The 21,654-nt window shown below is 45.9% G+C and overlaps 1 protein-coding gene across 8 annotated transcripts in view; it reads right to left on the bottom strand.

The window, feature by feature from the left end:
* Positions 1 to 21,654, bottom strand: part of SPPL2A (signal peptide peptidase like 2A) — a 61,982-nt gene that overhangs the window by 33,746 nt on the left and 6,582 nt on the right. For all 8 annotated transcript variants that reach the window (XM_055279114.2, XM_063639461.1, XM_055279118.2 and 5 more), the window contains exons 2-5: positions 6,818 to 6,928; positions 5,868 to 6,050; positions 5,293 to 5,382; positions 4,676 to 4,809 (exon numbers count right to left, since the gene is read on the bottom strand). In XM_055279114.2, the coding sequence (XP_055135089.2) occupies positions 4,676 to 4,809; positions 5,293 to 5,382; positions 5,868 to 6,050; positions 6,818 to 6,928 (518 nt within the window). The remainder of the gene's footprint in view (positions 1 to 4,675; positions 4,810 to 5,292; positions 5,383 to 5,867; positions 6,051 to 6,817; positions 6,929 to 21,654) is intronic.

Genomic DNA, 21,654 nt, shown 5'->3' with positions numbered 1-21,654 from the left:
AAATTAGTCAGGCGTGGTGGCGTGCACCTGTAATCCCAGCTACTGGGGAAGGTGAAGCAGGAAAATTGCTTGAACCTGGGAGGCAGAGGTTGCAGTGAGCCGGGGTCTCACCACTGCACTCCAGCCTGGGCAACAGAGTGAGACTGCATCTCAAAAAAAACAAAAAAAAGAATGCAGAATCTGGGCCCCTATCCCAAATCTACTAAATCTGAATTTGTATTTTATTATTCTTACTGTTATCTTTTTGAGATAGGATTTTGCTCTGCTGCCCAGGCTTGAGTGCAGTGGCATGATAACGGCTCACTGCAGCCTGAAATTCCTGGGCTCAAACGGTCCTCCTACATCAGCCTCCTGAGTAGCTAGGACAATAGGTTCATGTCACCACACCCAACTAATTTGTAAATTATTTTTGTAGAGATGGGTCTCACTATGCTGCCCAGGCTGGTCTCAAACTCCTGGGCACAAGTGATCTATCTGCCTCGGCCTCCCAAAGTGCTGGGATTACAAGTGTGAGCCACCACGCCTGGCCTGAATTTGTATTTTAATAAGATCTCTAGATAAGTGTATGTACTTTACAGTTTGAGAAGCACTATTCTAGAGAAGAAAGAATTTACATGGGAATGGAAGTACAGTAAGAATCTAAAATAAATAGGAAAACATTTTCTTTTTTTTTTTTGAGATGGAGTCTCGCTCTGTCGCCCAGGCTGGAGTGCAGTGGCGCGATCTCGGCTCACTGCAAGCTCCGCCTCCCGGGTTCACGCCATTCTCCTGCCTCAGCCTCTCCGAGTAGCTGGGACTACAGGCGCCCGCCACCACGCCCGGCTAATTTTTTGTATTTTTAGTAGAGACGGGGTTTCACCGTGGTCTCGATCTCCTGACCTCGTGATCCGCCCGCCTCGGCCTCCAAAAGTGCTGGGATTACAAGCGTGAGCCACCGCGCCCGGCCAGGAAAACATTTTCAATAAATCAGCAGCTTTTGGAAAATTATTTCTAAAGTTTCCCTAAGTAATATACAAAATGATTTTAGAGATATGGAGATCTTACATACTATGCTTTATAAAGATTAATAATTGCCAGGTGCAGTGGCTCACACCTGTAATGCCAGCACTTTGGGAGGCCAAGGCAGGCGGATCACCTGAGGTCTGGAGTTCAAGACCAACCTAGCCAACATGGCGAAACTCCATCTCTACTAAAAAAAATACAAAAAATTAGCTTGGTGTGGTAGTTCACGCCTACAATCCCAGCTACTTGGGAGGCTGAGGCAGGAGAATTGCTTGAACCTGGGAGGTGGAGGTTGCAGTGAGTCAAGATTGCACCACTGCACTGCAGCCTGGGTGACAGAGTGAGACTCCATCTCAAAAAAAAAAAAAAAAAAGATTAAAGATTAATAATGAAGGAAAAAAACATGCTTACTCATATGAAAGATGTGACTGATATATGTTGAAACATGCTTTCCAAATACATAAAATGTTTAAAGCTCAACACTCCAGGAACCTACACTTGTTAAACTCTTAACATTTCCCTCTTGATGTAAGTCAATCAAATTTTAGTATTTAAGAAATTACAAATAACCTTAGCTTCATTTAGTTACAAATAAGATCTTTTAAATGGAAGCTATAGATCAATTCACAAGGCAAATATATTTTGCCCTTCATACATGAAATAATATGCTCTGGGCACATTTTTTTCATTAAGAGTTATGAATATACATTGACTTTTTAATTTAGAGCCAAAAGTACAAAACTGTGAGGAGACTGAGTTAAGGTTACTACTAAATAGGAAAATCCGAATGTTATGTACATTTGAAATTTCTATATTTAAATTAAAATATGGACACGCTTTAAAGTTTTAGTTAATCTTCATGCTATAGATTTTTCTTCTCACTGTATAATTTTGGCCATTTAAGTCTTTTTGTTTAAACTGGCAGAAAGTTGAAATCTTTGGCTATTCAGGAAATCAAGACTACAGATGCTTTGCGCCCCCACAAACAGTACATTGCATCATTGTTCACTTTAGCAGCAGATGTGGTGGCTATGGGGGCAGTAGGGTTAGAAGTTTGTAGAAGGTAATTTTAAGGATAATTTATTATAAATCATTTCCCCTAATCTGCATAAATTAATTAGAACTGATTTTAATAAAACTTACAAAGTATATAGAAAACATTTAAAGTTGTTGGAGAAAAGGGAAGCATATACAGATTCAGGTGGATTGCATTTTACTTTCTGGTGTATGAATTTATGGCAAACAATGCAGTTTGTGGCTTTTTCATTTCTTCCAATAAAAATATTTAGAAAATATAATTTTTATTTTTTATGTTTTTGTAGAGATGGGTTTTGTTTTGTTTTGAGATGGAGTTTTGCTCTGTCACCCAGGCTGGAGTGCAATGGGATGATCTCGGCTCACTGCAACCTCCACCTCCTGGGTTCAAGTGATTCTCCTGCTTCAGGCTCCTAAGTAGCTGGGATTACAGGCGCACGCCACCACACCTGGTTGATTTTCGTACTTTTAGTAGAGATGGGGTTTCGCCATGTGGGCCAGGCTGATCTCGAACTCCTGACATCAGATGATCTGCCCGCCTCGGCCTCCCAAAGAGCTGGGATTACAGGCATGAGCCACCACACCTGGCCGAGACGGGGTTTCACTATGTTGCCCAGGCTGATCTTGAACTCCTGGGCTCAAGTGAACTGCCCACCTCGACCTCCAAAAAATGAGTCACTGCAGCTGGCCTTTTTTTTCTTTTTTTTAGTAGGGTCTCACTCTGTTGCCCAGGTTGGAGTGCAGTGGCACAATCACAGCTCCCTGTAAACTGAAACTCCTGGGCTCAAGCAATCCTCTCACCTCCACCTCCTGAGTAGCCTCTGGGGCTAGAGGCGTGTGCCACTATGCCTGGCGCTGGCTAATTTTTTTATTTTTAGAGGAGATGAGGTCTTGCTATGTTGCCAAGGCTAGAAAATATAATTTTTAGGCTGGGCGCAGTAGCTCACGCCTGTAATCCCAGCACTTCGGGAGGCCGAGGTGGGCAGATCACCTGAGGTCAGGAGTTCAAGGCCAGTCTGGCCAACATGGTGAAAACTCATCTCTACTAAAAATACAAAAACTAGCCAGACATGGTGGCAGGCACCTGTAATCCCAGCTACTGAAGAGGCTGAGGCAGGGGAAACGCTTGAATCTGGGAGGCGGAGGTTGCAGTGAGCTGAGATCATACCACTGCACTCCAGCCTGCGTGACAGAGCAAGACTCCATCTCAAAAAATATATATAAATATATAATTTTTAATGTGAGAAATCCTATAATTGAGAGATGCCTCAATTTATCAGTGGTTTTATAAAGCAAAATTAAAAACAAACATGGAGGCCAGGCACAGTGACTCACGCCTGTAATCCCAACACTTTGGGAGGCCAAGGCGGGCAGATCAAGAGGTCAAGAGATCAAGATCATCCTGGTCAACATGGTGAAACGCCATCTCTACTAAAAATACAAAAATTAGCTGGGCATGGTGGTGTGCGCCTGTAGCCCCAGCTACTTGGGAGGCTGAGGCAGGAGAATCACTTGAACCGGAGAGGCGGAGTTTTCAGTGAGCCAAGATCACACCACTGTACTCCAGCCTGGCAACAGAGCGAGACTCTGTATCAAAAAAAAAAAAAGGAAAATGTAAAAACATTTATGTTTATTTTGTCTGACTAGCTTGCTGCTAATTATGTTCTCTAAATGCATAAAAGTTCTCTGATATTTTACTGTTACCTTACAGTTTGCTAAATAGCCATTGCTTTTGAGAATTGAATAGTGTGGTATTTAGTGGTTATTTAACTGTGTCTACGTTTTTCAAAGTTTTATATTAATTATTTACTTTTTTTTTTTTTTTTGGAGACATAGTCTCACTCTTGTCGCCTAGGCTGGAATGCAATGGCACAATCTCAGCTCACTGCAACCTCCACCTCCCGGGTTCAAGCAATTCTCCTGCCTCAACCTCCCAAGTAGCTGGGATTATAGGCATGCACCACTGCACCCAGGTAATTTTTGTATTTTTCGTAGAGACAGGATTTCACCATGTTGGCCAGGCTTGTCTCAAACTCCTGACCTCAGGTGATCTGCCCGCCTCAGCCTCCCAAAGTGTTGGGATTACAGGCATAAGCCACCATGCCTGGCCTATTTATGTATTATAAAAAGTGACAGTAATACCATTTCAGTTGGCTTGAATGTTTTCAAGCCTTGAAATAAATCTCGACTAAGTGAAAAAAGAGATGGACATTACTAACATCCTTAGAATTCCTAAAGCATTAAACAGAATGATGAGGCCACATTGTAATGACCCAGCCCAGGAGGAGCTGAAAAACTCCCTACTTTCTCTTGCTTATTTTCTTCCAATCTAAATCAATAGGCATACTAGGATATCTCCCATGACCTTTTCTGGGAGACAGAATTAAACATTTTAACTTAAAAGAGTCTCTGATGTGATGTCAATGTTCCTCTGACAGTGGAAGAGTTAGAGAAATCTGTGACTCTTCTCTCTCTGGTGAAAATGTAAATGATCTAAATGAGGACAAACCTGCAGACTGGGCTTACTGGCATCATATTCTGAGGGCAGATAAAATTTTTAAATGTTGTTATATAATTAAAATGATCGGAGAAATTTTTAACCATTTATTACAAAAACGCTTAAGTTAATTAAACTTACAATTCAACTAGTCCACTCCAGTATCCACCTAATGCCACAGTGAACACAGCAATTACAAAAATAACCACCATAGTATAATCAAAGTTAGGCCATGATGGAGAATACATTTTCACAGTAATGTTATCTCCTAGAGTCTGAAAGGCAAAATAACAGTTAAACACAGGAATAAATTTTCTCTGTACTATAGTCATAACAGCAATAGTCCACATTTCACTCTGGAATGGACATTATACATCAGACAGTCAAGAAGACTAGAATTATTGTCTGATGACATGATATATTCCCTAGTCAAAAGTATGATGATATGCTTTGGTTTATAAAATCTTTATAGTGCAGTGTTCTACACCATCATATTTTGTTCAGGAATTTAAAGTTAAGATAAATGACATGACAAGAGATTTTTAAAGAACTGAAAACAAACATCCTTTCTAAAGTTTAGGCTTTAAGACACTTTGTGCCAAATGAGAGATGAGTACTTTCCAAAGAAAAACTTGATAGGCCTCATAGCTTCTTGTTAGCAAACGGAGCAAATGTAACGCTCAAAAGTAAACATCAGTGATTAAAAATAAGAGATATAGTATTTATAAACTTTATCTAATATGTAATTGCTAATTTACCTGGTTCATATCTCTAAAGTCTTTGTAGCTTATAAATGCAATCAGTATTTTCACATCAGGAAATTCAGATCTGTTACCTGAGGGAGGAAACTAAAAGAAAAAAAATTATGAAAACTTATTTACTACTAACATATTTATAGAATAAAATACTATTCCATTAAATACAAATATTACATCTTTAAGTTATAAGACAAAATTTCAGGTATTCTTTCTTAATACTCTGTAAGTTCTCAAAATTGAATCCTTTTAACATGAACTTAAACTGATAAATGCTATAATATATATAGCATTTATGATCTATTCATACTATATATGTGTAATACATATATATCTATATATATATATGCATATATATATATTTGTTCCTAACAAAGTCTTGTCTGCTCTAGGAATAGAAAACCTGAAAAACTTTCCAAGTAAATGCCTATTAGATCTTGATTATTTATTTACAAAGAATCTTGCTATCAGATCATTCAAAACTCAGCCTCTAAACCACACACAAAGATGTTAATTCCATTTTTGTGAAATTTCACATCATGAACTCAAAATAAGATATGATTGTTTTTATAACTTACTAGGACACTGTTATTGACAACTAACATTGCTTCAGCACCTCCTTTCTGTGCAATTCTGGCTTTTTCAAGAAAATGGCAGCTTCCCCATGGAACCACAACTGCTTTGTTCTTTATGCCAACAGGAGGAATATCAGAAAGGTTGCATAGTGGTGTGGAAGTCAGATTCATCAAACTAATGGAAGTCTGAAAATAAGAAATGTCTTTTTAACATGTTAAAAGTCTATTTCATCCTAAATGCATTCAGTTATCAATACTGTATTTGGTTATCAATATTGGTTTAAGACAGTATCTTTTGAATTAGAAATATTTAGGCTTAGAATTAAGTATTTTAAAATTCCCTATTTTCCCAGAGAGAAAAATACTTGAGAAAAATCAATAATTATTTATTAACAACCATACATGACAATGGTTCACACAATAAAACATAATTATCAGTCATTCTCACTTCTTCAATATTTTTTCTTTTTTCTTTTTAAATAGAGACAGGGTGTCACTATGCTGACCAGATTGGTCTTGACCACTTGGTCTCAAATGATCCTCCTATCTGGACATCCCAAAGTGCTAGGGTTACAGGTATCAGCCATTGTACACAGCCTTCTTCACTTTTTTTTTTTTTTTCAGAGACGAATTCTCACCCTGTCGCCCAGGCTGGAGTGCAGTGGCACGATCTCAGCTCACTGCAAGCTCTGCCTCCTGGGTTCACACAATTCTCCTGCCTCAGCCTCCTGAGTAGCTGGGACTACAGGCACCTGCCACCACACCCAGCTAATTTTTGTATTTTTAGTAGAGAAGGGGTTTCACCGTGTTAGCCAGGATGGTCTCGATCTCCTGACCTCATGATCTGCCCGCCTTGGCCTCCTAAAGTGCTGGGATTACAGGCATGAGCCACCGCGCCCAGCCTCCTTCTTCACTATTTTTATGTTTATGAATAGTAACTGTGATTTACTTACTGCATTTTCTAGGGTACTTGGAAGAGCTGTCCAATAAGGGTTATAAAGCATGCAGTAGTCCTTGGTTGTGCCATTTCCAGACGCATGCAAGATTGCTTCCTGAGCGGCTGTCTAGGAGACAAACAGTAACTTTCAAACTTGCAATGTTATGGCTTGCCAACAACTAAGGATTTTAATAAAGCTATTTATATGCAGGGTTGATCACATTTCCTTGAGAGGAATGAATTTGTTTCCAATGAATTTGTTTCTTCTTGTTTGAGGAAGTAAAAAGGAGGGTTAGGAATATTAAAACTATACACAATTGCCCAGCACACCTTCTTTAAGGAAGATACGTCACTTTCTTAAGGGAGTAACAATTATGACTCTTGTTATAAGGGCCGTACCCCAGGGAGAATTCTTGCTATGATGTAATTTCAATACTTCATAGCTGGAAACTTTCCTTTTCAATCTCCTATGAATTATTACTTCATTGTTTATATTCTTTTTTTTTTTTTTTTGAGACAGAGTCTTGCTCTGTCACCCAGACTGGAGTGCAGTAGCACAATCTTGGCTCACTGCAACCTCCACCTCCTGGGTTCAAGCAATTCTCCTGCCTCAGCCTCCCAAGTAGCTGGTACTACAGGCGCGTGTTACCATGCCCAGCTAATTTTTGTATTTTTGGTAGAGACAGCGTTTCACCATGTTGGTCAGGCTGGCCTCGAATTCCTGACCTCCCAAACTACTGGGATTATAGGTGTGAACCACCGCACCTGGCCATTGTTTATATTCTATAAAACAACATGTACTCAAAATCCATCAATCTGTCTTACCTTCCATATTCTACTAGGAACTAGGGTACAAAGAAAAAAAGTACATTATCATTTCTAAGTGCTATCTTTGGAAGAGAACCAGCTGGAACTTGAAGTAAATTATTCTTGCTCATGTTTTCAAAATTCTGCAACTGCCTATTCAAAAAGAGCAATCCAGAATTTAAAGTACAGAAAAAGAAAAGCTTTGTCTCATTTCCCACTACTTGGAAAGAAAAGCCAAGAGGTAAGAAGTGATGGGAAAGAATAAGTATTGTACCTGGGGGAGAGGAGAGTATAAAATGAAGAAATATCCAAAAATATTTAGAATACACATAACAATAGATTAAGAGTTCACATCACAATTTCCTTAAAACTTGGCTCAATACAAATCCTTCTCTCCTCCTCTGAGCAAATCTTTTTCTAAAACCATAAAGAAGGAAAAAGAAAGAATGCTTGGCAAATGTTGACGTACTAAGCTCCTGCCACCAAAGCACATTATTAGATTGAATCACACGACATTGCTGCTATTTGACCATTTTTAATCTACAAAACTGGTAGTTTCATACAAGTCAATGTAAATTTCTAATGAGTACAGAAATGTTCTAATCCCATGCTCTGTTACCTAAAATGTCCCTTGAACATTTTGGATTAGAGGGTTTATGGCACACTTGGGGCTTCACAGCTTATGGATCTAAGCAAGTATAGGGAATTCATAAAACATGCCATCAAATTACATAGAATTAGATAAGGAAATAAGATGTGAAAAAGAGAAATGTAGTTTTCATTCAGCTATATACTTGGTGGCTATGAATGGATTCTGACAGCAGAGATGAACTAGTATGTTACATTCTTTAGGATATAACAAACTACATGCTAGGTTACTTTCATACATTTTTTCTGATTCAATGTCACTGTTTTTACAAACAAGGGTTCTGAGACTCAGACAAGTCACTAACACAACCTACCTAAGGTCATATAGTAAAAATCATTTACAGTTCTAACTAAAGAAGATAATCCTGCAGATAAACATGAAGGTTGCTTAGACTTAATTTAAACACTTTTGGAAAGAATGCTTCATAAGTGAATTGGGTACTTCTTACTGCATCCAACAAAATAACACATTAACATCATGATTTCCTGCACTAGTGATGCTGACTTTGACGATCTGGTTAAGGTGATAACCATAGGATTTCTCCAGTGTAAAGACATGTTTTTCCTTTTATGTTTGATGAGTAAGTAATCTATGACACCATGTGAACAGCCCAACAGCTTCTTCTCACCAGGATATTAGCCTCCATGATGATCCTTGCCTAAATTTAATTTCCCATATCATACTGGGGATTACAAAATGGTAAATTTTTAAAATATTGTCATTCCTTCTACCCTTACTGGCTAGTATCCTTTTTTTTTTTTTTTTTTGAGATGATGGAGTTTCACTCTTGTTGCCCAGGCTGGAGTGCAATGGGATGATCTTGGCTCACTGTAACCTCCGCCTCCCAGGTTCAAATGATTCCCCTGCTTCAGCCTCCCGAGTAGCTGGGATTATAGGTGCCTGCCACCACGCACAGCTAATTTTTTGTATTTTAGTAGAGACGGGGTTTTGTCACGCTGGACAGGCCAGTGTCGAACTCTTGACCTCAGGTGATCCACCCACCTCAGCCTCCCAAAGTACTGGGATAACAGGTATAAGCCACTGCACCCAGCCATATCCTTCTTTTTAAAAGAGCTTTACTCTCTCCCCTACCATCTTTTAGTATCAGTAGAGATGCATTAATTTTTTTAAAATTTCAGTGTGGTATAATTACAATGGTTTGTTTGATATTCAAATTGTTCCAAATTTGGTCATTTAGAGCCTCTTCTAGCTGGCTCTTTGTATCCTTTATACAAGACTCATGCCTGTAATCCTAACACTTTGGGAGGCTGAGGCAGGTGGATCACCTGAGGTCAGGAGTTCGAGACCAGCCTGGCTGATATGGTGAAACCTCGTCTCTACTAAAAATACAAAAATTAGGCCTGGCACAGTGGCTCACACTTGTCATTCCAGCACTTCAGGAGGCCGAGGTGGGTGGACCACCTGAGGTCAGGAGTTTGAGACCATCCTGATCAACATGGTGAAACCCTGTCTGTACTAAAAATACAAAAATTAGCTGGGTGTGGTAGTGGGCGCCTGTAATTCTAGCTACTCAAGAGGCTGAGGCAGGAAAATTGCTTGAACCTGGGGAGTGGAGGTTGCAGTGAGCCGAGATCGTGCCACTGCAACTCCAGCCTGCGCAACAGAGCAAGACTCCATCTGAAAAAAAAAAAAAAAAACAACAAAAAACAAGACTCCATTTGTCTTTGAGGACTTCTTGTTTTTTTGACACAAGGTATCCTAGACTGACCTTGTCCTTTATCTGCTATACATCCGGATCCAGCCATTCCATTAACCTCCTTGTGGAGAGGAAAGATACCCAGATCAGGATCTGGGTCTTAACTGTGCATGCTGCTGCTCAAGTGGTATAACCTTTTTAATAAAAAATGAGCAGCATCTATCAAAAATTGTGACACATAGAATCTTGTGATTCATATCTACAGATATAGTATGCAAAAGCACAAAGATAAATGTATAAGGATATTAACTGCAATATTCTATGTAATAGCAAAAAATCCCAACTTCCATCAATAAGGTAACTGTTACATTATGATATGCACAGTACACTGCTACTCAAAACAAAGAGCTAGATCTATTTCTAGAAACAGAAGATGTCCATAGTGAGCTTCAGAGTGATATTTATAGCATAATCCTATTTTTATATAATGACCCCTCAAGAAGCCCCTACAATGCATCTGTGCATTTATATGAGCTTGAGGAAAAATGTGGAGAGATACATAAAGAGGCTATTAAAAGAAAAGAACATGCAGCAAATTTTGTGAGGGAGCCAGCATGCCCAAACAAGTTAAGCCTTTCCATGACATTTTAAATATCTTAGTAAAATTTCTCATAGATATTGCATAGCTTCGAAAATTCAGTTTACTATAATAGATATGGTAGAAAGGTTAACAGCATGAGTTTTGAAATGATAGTACAAGGATACAATGCTAGTTTCATCATTTACTGGTTATGTTACAAATTATTTAACCTATCTTAAGTTTCAATATCCTCAGCTTTGAGATAACAATAAACACTCAGACCTCACAGTTATGATAAGGATTAAGATGATGTAACTGTTTATACATATTAATCTCTTAATAAATATATCTAGCACCTTGCCAAGTACTTATGCAATAGAAATACAAAAGATTAATGGTTGGAAGATTAGTGGTTACTTGGGTCCTGGTGGGATGTGGAGATAAGGGGTACAGCTAAAGGATATGGAGTTTCTTCCTTTTTTTTTTTTTGAGACAGAGTCTCACTCTAAAGCCCAGGCTGGAGTGCAATGGCGTGATCTCGGCTCACTGCGATCTCCACCTCCCGGGTTCAAGCAGCCTTCAAGCAGGGTTCAGTCCTGCCTCAGCCTCCTGAGTTGCTGGGATTACAGGCGCCCACCACCACGACTGGCTAATTTTTGTATTTTTAGTAGAGACGGGGTTTCACCATGTTGGTCAGGCTGGTCTCAAACTCCTGACCTCAGACGATCCACCCATCTTGGCCTCCCAAAGTGCTGGGATTACAGGCATGAGCCACCACGCCCAGACTTCTTTCTTTCTTAAAAGACTTTATTTTAGAGCAGTTTTAGTTTCACAGCAAAATAAAGCAGAGAATACAGAGTTTCGATATAGCCTCTTATCCTACACATGTGTAGCCTCTCCCACTATCAATATCCCACAGCAGAGTGGTACATTTGTTACAACTGATGAACCTCCGTTGACACATCGTTATCGTCCAAAGCCCATAGTTCACATTAGGGTTCTTTCTTGGTGTTGTACATCCTATGGGTTTTGATAAGTGTACAATGACACATATCCATTATTACAGCATTGTACTACATAGTTTCACTGCCCTAAAATTCCTCAGTGCTCTACCTATTGAGTTTCCTTTTCTGATGATGAAAACGTTATAAAATTGGCTGTGGTGATAGTTGCACGTATCTGTGAATATACTAAACATTATTGACTTATACATTTTAAATGGGTGAATTGTTTGGTATGCAAATTATACGTCAATAAAGCTGTTGAAAAAATAACACAGGCCGGGCGCGGTGGCTCACGCTTGTAATCCCAGCACTTTGGGAGGCCGAGGCGGGCGGATCACGAGGTCAGGAGATCGAGACCACGGTGAAACCCCGTCTCTACTAAAAATACAAAAAATTAGCCGGGCGTGGTGGCGGGCGCCTGTAGTCCCAGCTACACGGAGAGGCTGAGGCAGGAGAATGGCGTGAACCCGGGAGGCGGAGCTTGCAGTGAGCCGAGATTGCGCCACTGCACTCCAGCCTGGGCGACAGAGCAAGACTCCGTCTCAAAAAAAAATAAAAATAAAAAATAACACAAAACAAGAAAGTATAGTCTTACTGGGGAGATTAAAAGCAAACTTGAAACAGATAATCATGAGCAGGAAGTAATTAAAGCCAAAGACTTCCTAGCAAAAACGTTAATAGTTTTTTTTGTTTGTTTTTTTTTTGAGACGGAGTCTCGCTCTGTCGCCCAGGCTGGAGTGCAGTGGCGCGATCTCGGCTCACTGCAAGCTCCGCCTCCCGGGTTCACGCCATTCTCCTGCCTCAGCCTCTCCGAGTAGCTGGGACTACAGGCGCCCGCCACCACGCCCGGCTAATTTTTTGTATTTTTAGTAGAGACGGGGTTTCACCGTGGTCTCGATCTCCTGACCTCGTGATCCGCCCGCCTCGGCCTCCCAAAGTGCTGGGATTACAAGCGTGAGCCACCGCGCCCGGCCTAGTTTTTAAGGTTTTAAAAATGCAAATTGGCCAGGCGTGGTGGCTCATGCCTGTAATCCCAGCACTTTGGCAGGCCGAGGTGGGCAGATCACCTGAGGTTGGGTGTTCGAGACCAGCCTGACCAACATGGAGAAACCTTGTCTCTACTAAAAATAAAAAATTAGCCAGGCATGGTGGCCCATGCCTGTAATCCCAGCTACTCGGGAGGCTGAGGCAGGAGAACAACTTGAACCCAGGAGGCGGAGGTTGCGGTGAGCCGAGATCGAGCCATTGCACTCCAGCCTGGGCAACAAGAGTGAAACTTGGTCTCAAAAAACAGAGACGAAAACAAAACAAAAACAACAACAAAAAAAACGCAAATTCGGAGCCGGGCATGGTGGCCCACACCTGTAATCCCAGCACTTTGGGAGGCCTAGGCAGGAGGATCACAAGGTCAGGAGATCGAAACCATCCTGGCTAAGAAGGTGAAACCTCGTCTCTACTAAAAATAAAAAAGTCAGCCGAGCGTGGTGGCATGTGCCTATAGTCTCAACTACTTGGAAGGCTGAGGCAGGAGAATCGCTTGAACCCGGGAGGCAGAGGTTGTGGTGAGCCAAGATCGCGCCACTGCACTCCAGCCCGGGCGACAGAACAAGACTGTGTCTCAAAAAAAAAAAAAAAAAAAGCAAATTTGGAAGGGCATGGTGGCTCACGCCTGCAATCCCAGCATTTTGGGAGGCCAATGCTGGAGGGCCACTTGAGGCCAGGAGTTCTAGACCAGTCTGGGCAATATGGAGAGATCTTGTTTCTACAAAAAAAAATAAAAAATTAGCTTGGTGTACAGGCGTGTACCTATAGGCCCAGCTACTCCAGAGGCTGAGGTGAAAGGATTGCTTGAGGCTTGGAGGCTGAGGCTGAGGCTGCAGGGACCCATGACCATGCCACTGCACTTCAGCCTAGGGCCTAGGTGACAGAAGGACACCCTGTCTCAAAAAAAAAAAAAAAAAAAAAGAAGAAGAAAAAGCAAATTCTTGGGCCCCATTCTAGACCTACTGAATCAGAAGTTCTGACCAATTTATGTTTTAACAAGCCCTTCTGGCCGGGCGCGGTGGCTCAAGCCTGTAATCCCAGCACTTTGGGAGGCCGAGGCGGGCGGATCACGAGGTCAGGAGATCGAGACCATCCTGGCTAACACAGTGAAACCCCATCTCTACTAAAAATACAAAAAATTAGCCAGACGTGTTGGCAGGCGCCTGTAGTCCCAGCTACTCGGGAGGCTGAGGCAGGAGAATGGCATGAACCCGGGAGGCGGAGCTTGCAGTGAGCCGAGATCGCGCCATTGCACTCCCGCCTGGGAGACAGAGCAAGACTCCGTCTCAAAAAAAAAAAAAAAAAAAAAAAAAAAAAAAAAAAAAAAAAACAAGCCCTTCTGGAGATTCTGATATCAGTTAAAGTTTGAGAACCACTGCTATAGGAGCAGTGCTTATAGGAGACAAGATCTCGCCATGTACTCAGGCTGGTCTCAAACTCCTGGCCTCAAGTGATCCTCCCACCTCAGCCTCTCAAAGTGCTGGGATTACAGGTATGAGCCACCATGCTTGGCCTGATATTCTGCATTTCTAATAAGCTCCTAGGTGATGCTGATGGTCAATGGACCACACCTTGAGTAACAAGGCTATAAAAGAACAGAATAGTGGAAACCACAGTGCTGTGTCAATTAAGTTGGGAAACATACAGAAAATGGGCTTGAAAGTCAGGGTCTGGGCTGGGCGTGGTGGCTCATGCTTGTAATCCCAGCACTTTGGGAGGCCGAGGTGGGCAGATCACGAGGTCAGGACATCAAGACCATCCTGGTTAACATGGTGAAACCCCATCCCTACTAAAAATACAAAAACATTAGCAGGGCGTGGTGGCGGGCACCTGTAGACCCATTTACTCTGAAGGCTGAGGCAGGAGAATGGCGTGAACCCGGGACGCGGAGTTTGCAGTGTGCTGAGATCGTGCCACTGCACTCCAGCCTGACAGAGTGAGACTCCGTCTCAAAAAGAAAAGAAAAAAAAAGTCAGGGTCTGTTTGAACATTACAAGTGCCAAATTAGGTGATCCACTCATACTAGTATTAGATCATTTGACAAAGATCCTTCCTTTTCACCTTCCAAGTTAGAGACATGCTCCAGAATGTCTGAATTTTCCTTTGTAATCAACTGTGGTCTGGTCTTCTATGACTTCATTAAAACCTTAAAAAAACTTCTTTTAGTAAAAAGTTTAGTATCAAGAGCTAAAAGAGGCTGGGCATGGTAGCTCATACCTGGAATCCCAGCACATTGGGAAGCTGAGGTGGGAAGATCGCTTGAGGCCAGGAGTTTGAGACGAGCCTGGGCAACATAGCCAGACCTCATATCAATTGAAAAAAAATCATTTAAGAGGTAGAAGGGATTTAGAAATAACATAATCTAGTCTCTTCATCTTATATATGAAACAGATCCAAAACGACCAAAAGAATGAGGTCAGTCTCAGGACTAGAACTGAGCTCTCTAAAACCAAGATCAGCAGTCTTTCAAATCTGCTGTCACTTCAAGTCCCTTCACACAGCTAGATCCCCAACCATCTCATTCTCAGTGCCCAACCATCACACTGCAGTTTTAATAATGATCACATATTTCTCTGCATTAGCTGTTAACTCCTTCCCTTCTACAATACTGGCATGGGTTTCCTACCGCTTCTCAAGCTCCTCTAATAACCAATCAGTTCTTCCCACATCCTAAATCCTTTCCTTATACTCTTCTGAATACTCCCAATTCTAGGACTGTAGAGCTCATGGAACTCCTTTCCCTATGACAAATGCTCCTTACTGCTCACCCCCAATCTTCCTTTTACAGGCCAGTTCCTTCAGACTGGTCCTGGAATCGAGTGTCCTCCAGGGCCATCAAATCAAGCTCACAACAGCACCTTTATATTCAGCATCTTATTTGATCCTTACACACAAAGGAAGCAAGTTTACTAGCCCATACTGTGAAGTTCTACTTCCTTTTTCTCTGACTTTATGAGGTGCCTGTTATGGTATTCTGGGATCTCCTGAACAATTTTAATTTATTTTGTCCAGATCAACTGACTTCAATCATATTCCCTATCATTTTCTTTTCAAATTAAAGAATTTTAATGTTTCCAGCCTGGCCAACATGGCAAAACCCCGCCTCTACTAAAAATACAAAAATTAGTCAGGCATGGTGGCAGGCGCCTATAATCCCAGCTACTTGGGAGGCTGAGGCCTGAGAATCGCTTGAACCCGGGAGGTGGAAGTTGCAGTGAGCCGAGACTGAGCCACTGCACTCCAGCCTGGGCGACAGAGTGATACTCTGTCTCAATTAAAACAAAAAAAAAAAACGGCTGGGCGCGGTGGCTCATGCCTGTAATCCCAGCACTTTGGGAGGCCGAGGCGGGTGGATCACGAGGTCAGGAGATCAAGACCATCCTGGCTGACACGGTGAAACCCCGTCTCTACTAAAAATACAAAAAATTAGCGAGGCATGGTAGCGGACGCCTGTAGTCCCAGCTACTCAGGAGGCTGAGGCAGGAGAATGGTGTGAACCTGGGAGGCAGAGCTTGCAGTGAGCTGAGATGGCGCCACTGCACTCCAGCCTGGGCAACAAGAGTGAAACTCCATCTCATAAATAAACAAACAAACAAATAAATAAATAAATAAAATGTACAAATTAAACTATGCATGCTTCTATTTTTAGTTACCAAATAGGGGGAGGGCTTTGGGGACAAATGTTGTTAATAAACAATGTATTTAGAATGAGAACTAGCAATTTTTTAAAATCTGTATTCATAAACCAGAATATATAAAGTTAGAATGTAATCACTGGTAAATTTGAAGCAGCAACAGTCACCTGTCCTTACATCATAGCAATGTAAGAGATATCCCTTTCTTTACAAGTATCTTTCTCTTTTACACAGGTGTCAGTTTTAAGTCAACAGCAACACAATAAAAGAATTGAAAGGAGCCCCTGCAGGAAAGGCGGAGTTGGGATTGTCTGAATGACACATGTTCCAAAGTCAGGCCTAAAAAACTTTCTCATCATTCACTCTTTCCTCTCTAATAACTTATATAATCAAGACAACACACATTGTTTCTATTCCTACATCCAGTATTCAAGATTTATGAAAACAATGCCCTGAAAGTGACTACAGTTAGATTTACAGAGATTATGAGTAATTATTTAAATAGTGACTAAGTGGGAGCTAGGACATCAAATAAGGATTTACAGGGAATCAAAGTTGTCTGTGGGCCATGGGAAAAGCAGGAACAGGATCATCCTTCCATCTGGACAATCTGGCAACATAGAATGCACCCCTTAGCTTTAGCACGGCGTGGGGAGAAGACAAGGCAACTATTCATTCATTATTCATTCATTCAATACTCTGCAATCTATGAGACGTTAGGGGAGACAGCAGAGTATGAGTTAGGTAGGGTTCCTGCTTCATGGGGCTTATACTCCACTTGTCACCTAGATCCAGCCTTCTTCCTGGTTTTCTCTAAATAATGTTGCTACTTAATATCTCAACTTTTATAGAATTTATTATTATTATTATTTTTGAGACGGAGTCTCGCTCTGTTGCCAGGCTGGAGTGCAGTGGCGAGTGACCTCGGCTCACTGCAACCTCCACCTCCCGGGTTCAAGTGATTCTCCTGCCTCAGCCTCCCGAGTAGCTGGCACCACAGGTGTGCACCATCACGCCCAGCTAATTTTTGTGTTTTTTTGAGGCGGAGTCTCACTCTGTCGCCCAGGCTGGAGTGCAGTGGCGTGATCTCGGCTCACTGCAAGCTCTGCCTCCCAGGTTCACGCCATTCTCCTGCCTCAGCCTCCCGAGTTGCTGGGACTACAGGCGCCAGCCTGGCCAATTTTTTTGTATTTTTAGTAGAGATGGGGTTTCACCATGTTGGCCAGGATGGTCTTGATCTCTTGACCTCGTGATCTGCCTGCCTCGGCCTCCCAAAGTGCTGGGATTATAGGCGTGAGCCATCATGCCCAGCCATTTATGATTTACATTAGAATTCACAAACTCAAATGCCTACAAGGCCAGGCAAGTAATATAAATGCTTAAGTCAGAACTGATTTAAGACCATAGGGCATGGTAAAGCTTGGCAAATTCTGGCCGAAAAACAATCAACTTAAAAAAAATTTTCCCAGCACTTTGGGAGGCCAAGGCAGGCGGATCACGAGGTCAGGAGATCGAGACCACGGTGAAACCCCGTCTCTACTAAAAATACAAAAAAATTAGCCGGGCGTGGTGGCGGGCGCCTGTAGTCCCAGCTACTCAGAGAGGCTAAGGCAGGAGAATGGCGTGAACCCGGGAGGTGGAGCTTGCAGTGAGCCGAGATCGCGCCACTGCACTCCAGCCTGGGCGACAGAGCGAGACTCCGTCTCAAAAAAAAAAAAAAAAAAAATTTTTTTTTACTATCTTGAGGGAAGGGCCTATACTTGGAGACTTTATGGTTTGGATTTTCATAAACAGACCAAATTTCAGGTGATTTTAAACAACTGATCAAATATATAATAAGCATATCTATCTATCTATCTATCTATCTATCTATCTATCTATCTATCTACAGGATCTCACTCTGTCACCCAGGCTACAGAACAGTGGCATGGTCACAGCTCACTGCTGCCTTCAACTCCTAGGTGACTCACCTCACCCTCCTGAGCAGCTGGGACTACAGGCATGATCCACTGTACCCAGCTAATTTATAAAGTTTTTCTAAAGATGGGGTCTTACTATTATACTGCGCAGCCTGGCCTCAAACTTCTGGCCTCAAGCAATCCTCCTGCCTCAGCCTCCCGAAGTGCTGGTATTACAGGCATGAGCCACCATGCCTGGCCAACTTTTCCTATTTTTTAGCATTTTCTTATAAATAAAGTTCACAAATTTATCCTATCAGTCTTGTGCCCTATTTTTGATTCAGAAAAAAATTATTAGCTGGGTACAGTGGCTCACACCTGTAATCCTAGCACTTTGAGAGACTGAGGTAGGCGGACTGTTTGAACCCTGGAGTTTGAGACTAGCCAGGGCAATATAGCAAGATTCTGTCTCTATCAAAACATATATGCCTCCCTCTCTCTCTCTCTCTCTCTCTCTCTCTCTTTCTCTTTCTTTCTTTCCCTCTCTGGCGCAGGCTGCAATCTACTCGGCTTGCTGCTGCCCGCGCCGCCGACTGCCTGAGACTGCCGGCGCGCGCCACCGCTGCCTGCCTTTTCTCCTTTGGATGCAGGCACGCGTTCGCCATCTTGGCCACGCTGGTCGCCAGCTCCTGACGCCGAGTGCTCTGCCCGCCTCAGCCTCCCGAGGTACTGGGACTACAGGCGGAGTCTTGCTCACCCAGTGCTCGGTGTTGCCCGGGCTGGAGTGCGGTGGCGTGGTCTGACCTCGCGGCAGCCTCTTCCCCCCGGCCGCCTGCCTTGGCCTGCCAGGGTGCTGGGATTGCAGCCCCTGCCCGGCCGCCGCCCCATTTGGAAGGTGGGGAGCGCCTCTGCCCGGCCGCCCCGTCTGGGAGGTGAGGAGCACCTCTGCTTGGCCGCCCCGTCTGGGAAGTGAGGAGCGCCTCTGCCTGGCCACCCACCGTCTGGGAAGTGAGGAGCGCCTCTGCCCGGCCACCCACCGTCTGGGAAGTGAGGAGCGCCTCTGCCCGGCCACCCCGTCTGGGAAGTGAGGAGCGCCTCTGCCCGGCCACCCACCGTCTGGGAGGTGAGGAGCGCCTCTGCCCGGCCACCCACCGTCTGGGAGGTGAGGAGCGCCTCTGCCCGGCCACCCACCGTCTGGGAGGTGGGGAGCGCCTCTGCCCGGCCACCCACCCTCTGGGAGGTGAGGAGCGCCTCTGCCCGGCCACCCACCGTCTGGGAGGTGAGGAGCGCCTCTGCCCGGCCACCCACCGTCTGGGAGGTGAGGAGTGCCTCTGCCTGACCACCCACCGTCTGGGAAGTGAGGAGCGCCTCTGCCCGGCCACCCACCGTCTGGGAAGTGAGGAGCGCCTCTGCCCGGCCGCCCCGTCTGGGAAGTGAGGAGCGCCTCTGCCCGGCCACCCATCGTCTGGGAAGTGAGGAGCGCCTCTGCCCGGCCACCCCGTCTGGGAAGTGAGGAGCGCCTCTGCCCGGCCGCCCCGTCTGGGAAGTGAGGAGCGCCTCTGCCCGGCCACCCATCGTCTGGGAAGTGAGGAGCGCCTCTGCCCGGCCTCCCATCGTCTGGGAGGTGAGGAGCGCCTCTGCCCGGCCGCCCCGTCCGGGAGGAAGTGAGGAGCACCTCTGCCCGGCCGCCCCGTCCGGGAGGAAGTGAGGAGCGCCTCTGCCCGGCCGCCCCGTCTGGGAAGAAATGAGGAGCGCCTCTGCCCGGGCGCCCCGTCCGGGAAGAAGTGAGGAGCGCCTCTGCCCGGCCGCCCCATCCGGGAAGAAGTGAGGAGCGCCTCTGCCCGGCGACCCATCGTCTGGGAAGTGAGGAGCGCCTCTGCCCGGCCACCCACCGTCTGGGAAGTGAGGAGCGCCTCTGCCCGGCCGCCCCGTCTGGGAAGTGAGGAGCGCCTCTGCCCGGCCGCCCCGTCTGGGAAGTGAGGAGCGCCTCTGCCCGGCTGCCCCGTCTGGGAAGTGAGCAGCGCCTCTGTCCGGCCACCCCGTCCGGGAAGAAGTGAGGAGCGCCTCTGCCCGGCCGCCCCGTCTGGGAAGTGAGGAGTGCCTCTGCCCGGCCGCCCCGTCTGGGAAGAAATGAGGAGCGCCTCTGCCCGGGCGCCCCATCCGGGAAGAAGTGAGGAGTGCCTCTGCCCGGCCGCCCCATCCGGGAAGAAGTGAGGAGCACCTCTGCCCGGCCACCCATCGTCTGGGAAGTGAGGAGCGCCTCTGCCCGGCCGCCCCGTCTGGGAAGTGAGGAGCGCCTCTGCCCGGCCGCCCCGTCCGGGAAGAAATGAGGAGCGCCTCTGCCCGGGCGCCCCATCCGGGAAGAAGTGAGGAGTGCCTCTGCCCGGCTGCCCCATCCGGGAAGAAGTGAGGAGCACCTCTGCCCGGCCACCCATCATCTGGGAAGTGAGGAGCGCCTCTGCCCGGCCGCCCCATCTGGGAAGTGAGGAGCGCCTCTGCCCGGCCACCCACCGTCTGGGAAGTGAGGAGCGCCTCTGCCCGGCCACCCACCGTCTGGGAAGTGAGGAGCGCCTCTGCCCGGCCACCCACCGTCTGGGAAGTGAGGAGCGCCTCTGCCCGGCCACCCACCGTCTGGGAAGTGAGGAGCGCCTCTGCCCGGCCGCCCCGTCTGGGAAGTGAGGAGCGCCTCTGCCCGGCCACCCATCGTCTGGGAAGTGAGGAGCGCCTCTGCCCGGCCACCCATCGTCTGGGAAGTGAGGAGCGCCTCTGCCCGGCCACCCTGTCTGGGAAGTGAGGAGCGCCTCTGCCCGGCCGCCCCGTCTGGGAAGTGAGGAGCGCCTCTGCCCGGCCACCCATCGTCTGGGAAGTGAGGAGCGCCTCTGCCCGGCCACCCACCGTCTGGGAAGTGAGGAGCGCCTCTGCCCGGCCGCCCCGTCCGGGAGGAAGTGAGGAGCGCCTCTGCCCGGCCGCCCCGTCCGGGAAGAAGTGAGGAGCGCCTCTGCCCGGCCGCCCCGTCTGGGAGGTGAGGAGTGCCTCTGCCCGGCCACCCATCGTCTGGGAGGTGAGGAGCGCCTCTGCCCGGCCACCCATCGTCTGGGAGGTGAGGAGCGCCTCTGCCCGGCCACCCATCGTCTGGAAAGTGAGGAGCGCCTCTGCCCGGCTGCCCCATCTGGGAAGTGAGGAGTGCCTCTGCCCGGCCACCCATCGTCTGGGAGGTGAGGAGCGCCTCTGCCCGGCCGCCCATCGTCTGGGAAGTGAGGAGCGCCTCTGCCCGGCCACCCATCGTCTGGGAAGTGGGGAGCGCCTCTGCCCGACCACCCATCGTCTGGGAAGTGAGGAGCGCCTCTGCCCGGCCACCTATCGTCTGGGAAGAAGTGAGGAGCGTCTCTGCCTGGCCGCCCCGTCTGGGAAGTGAGGAGCCCCTCTGCCCGGCCGCCCCGTGTCTGGGTAGAAGTGAGGAGCTCCTCTGCCTGGCCTCTCCGTCTGGGAGGTCTACCACGGAGGCCAGAAGCAATGTGGGGGCTGGACGTGGTGGCTCACGCCTGTGGTCCCGGCACTCTGGGGGGCGAGGCGGGTTGA

Source organism: Symphalangus syndactylus, chromosome 5 (assembly GCF_028878055.3).
Source record: "Symphalangus syndactylus isolate Jambi chromosome 5, NHGRI_mSymSyn1-v2.1_pri, whole genome shotgun sequence".
Lineage (NCBI taxonomy): Eukaryota > Metazoa > Chordata > Mammalia > Primates > Hylobatidae > Symphalangus > Symphalangus syndactylus.
Note: the sequence above shows the minus strand (reverse complement) of the source record. Positions and strands in the feature narration are given on the sequence as shown.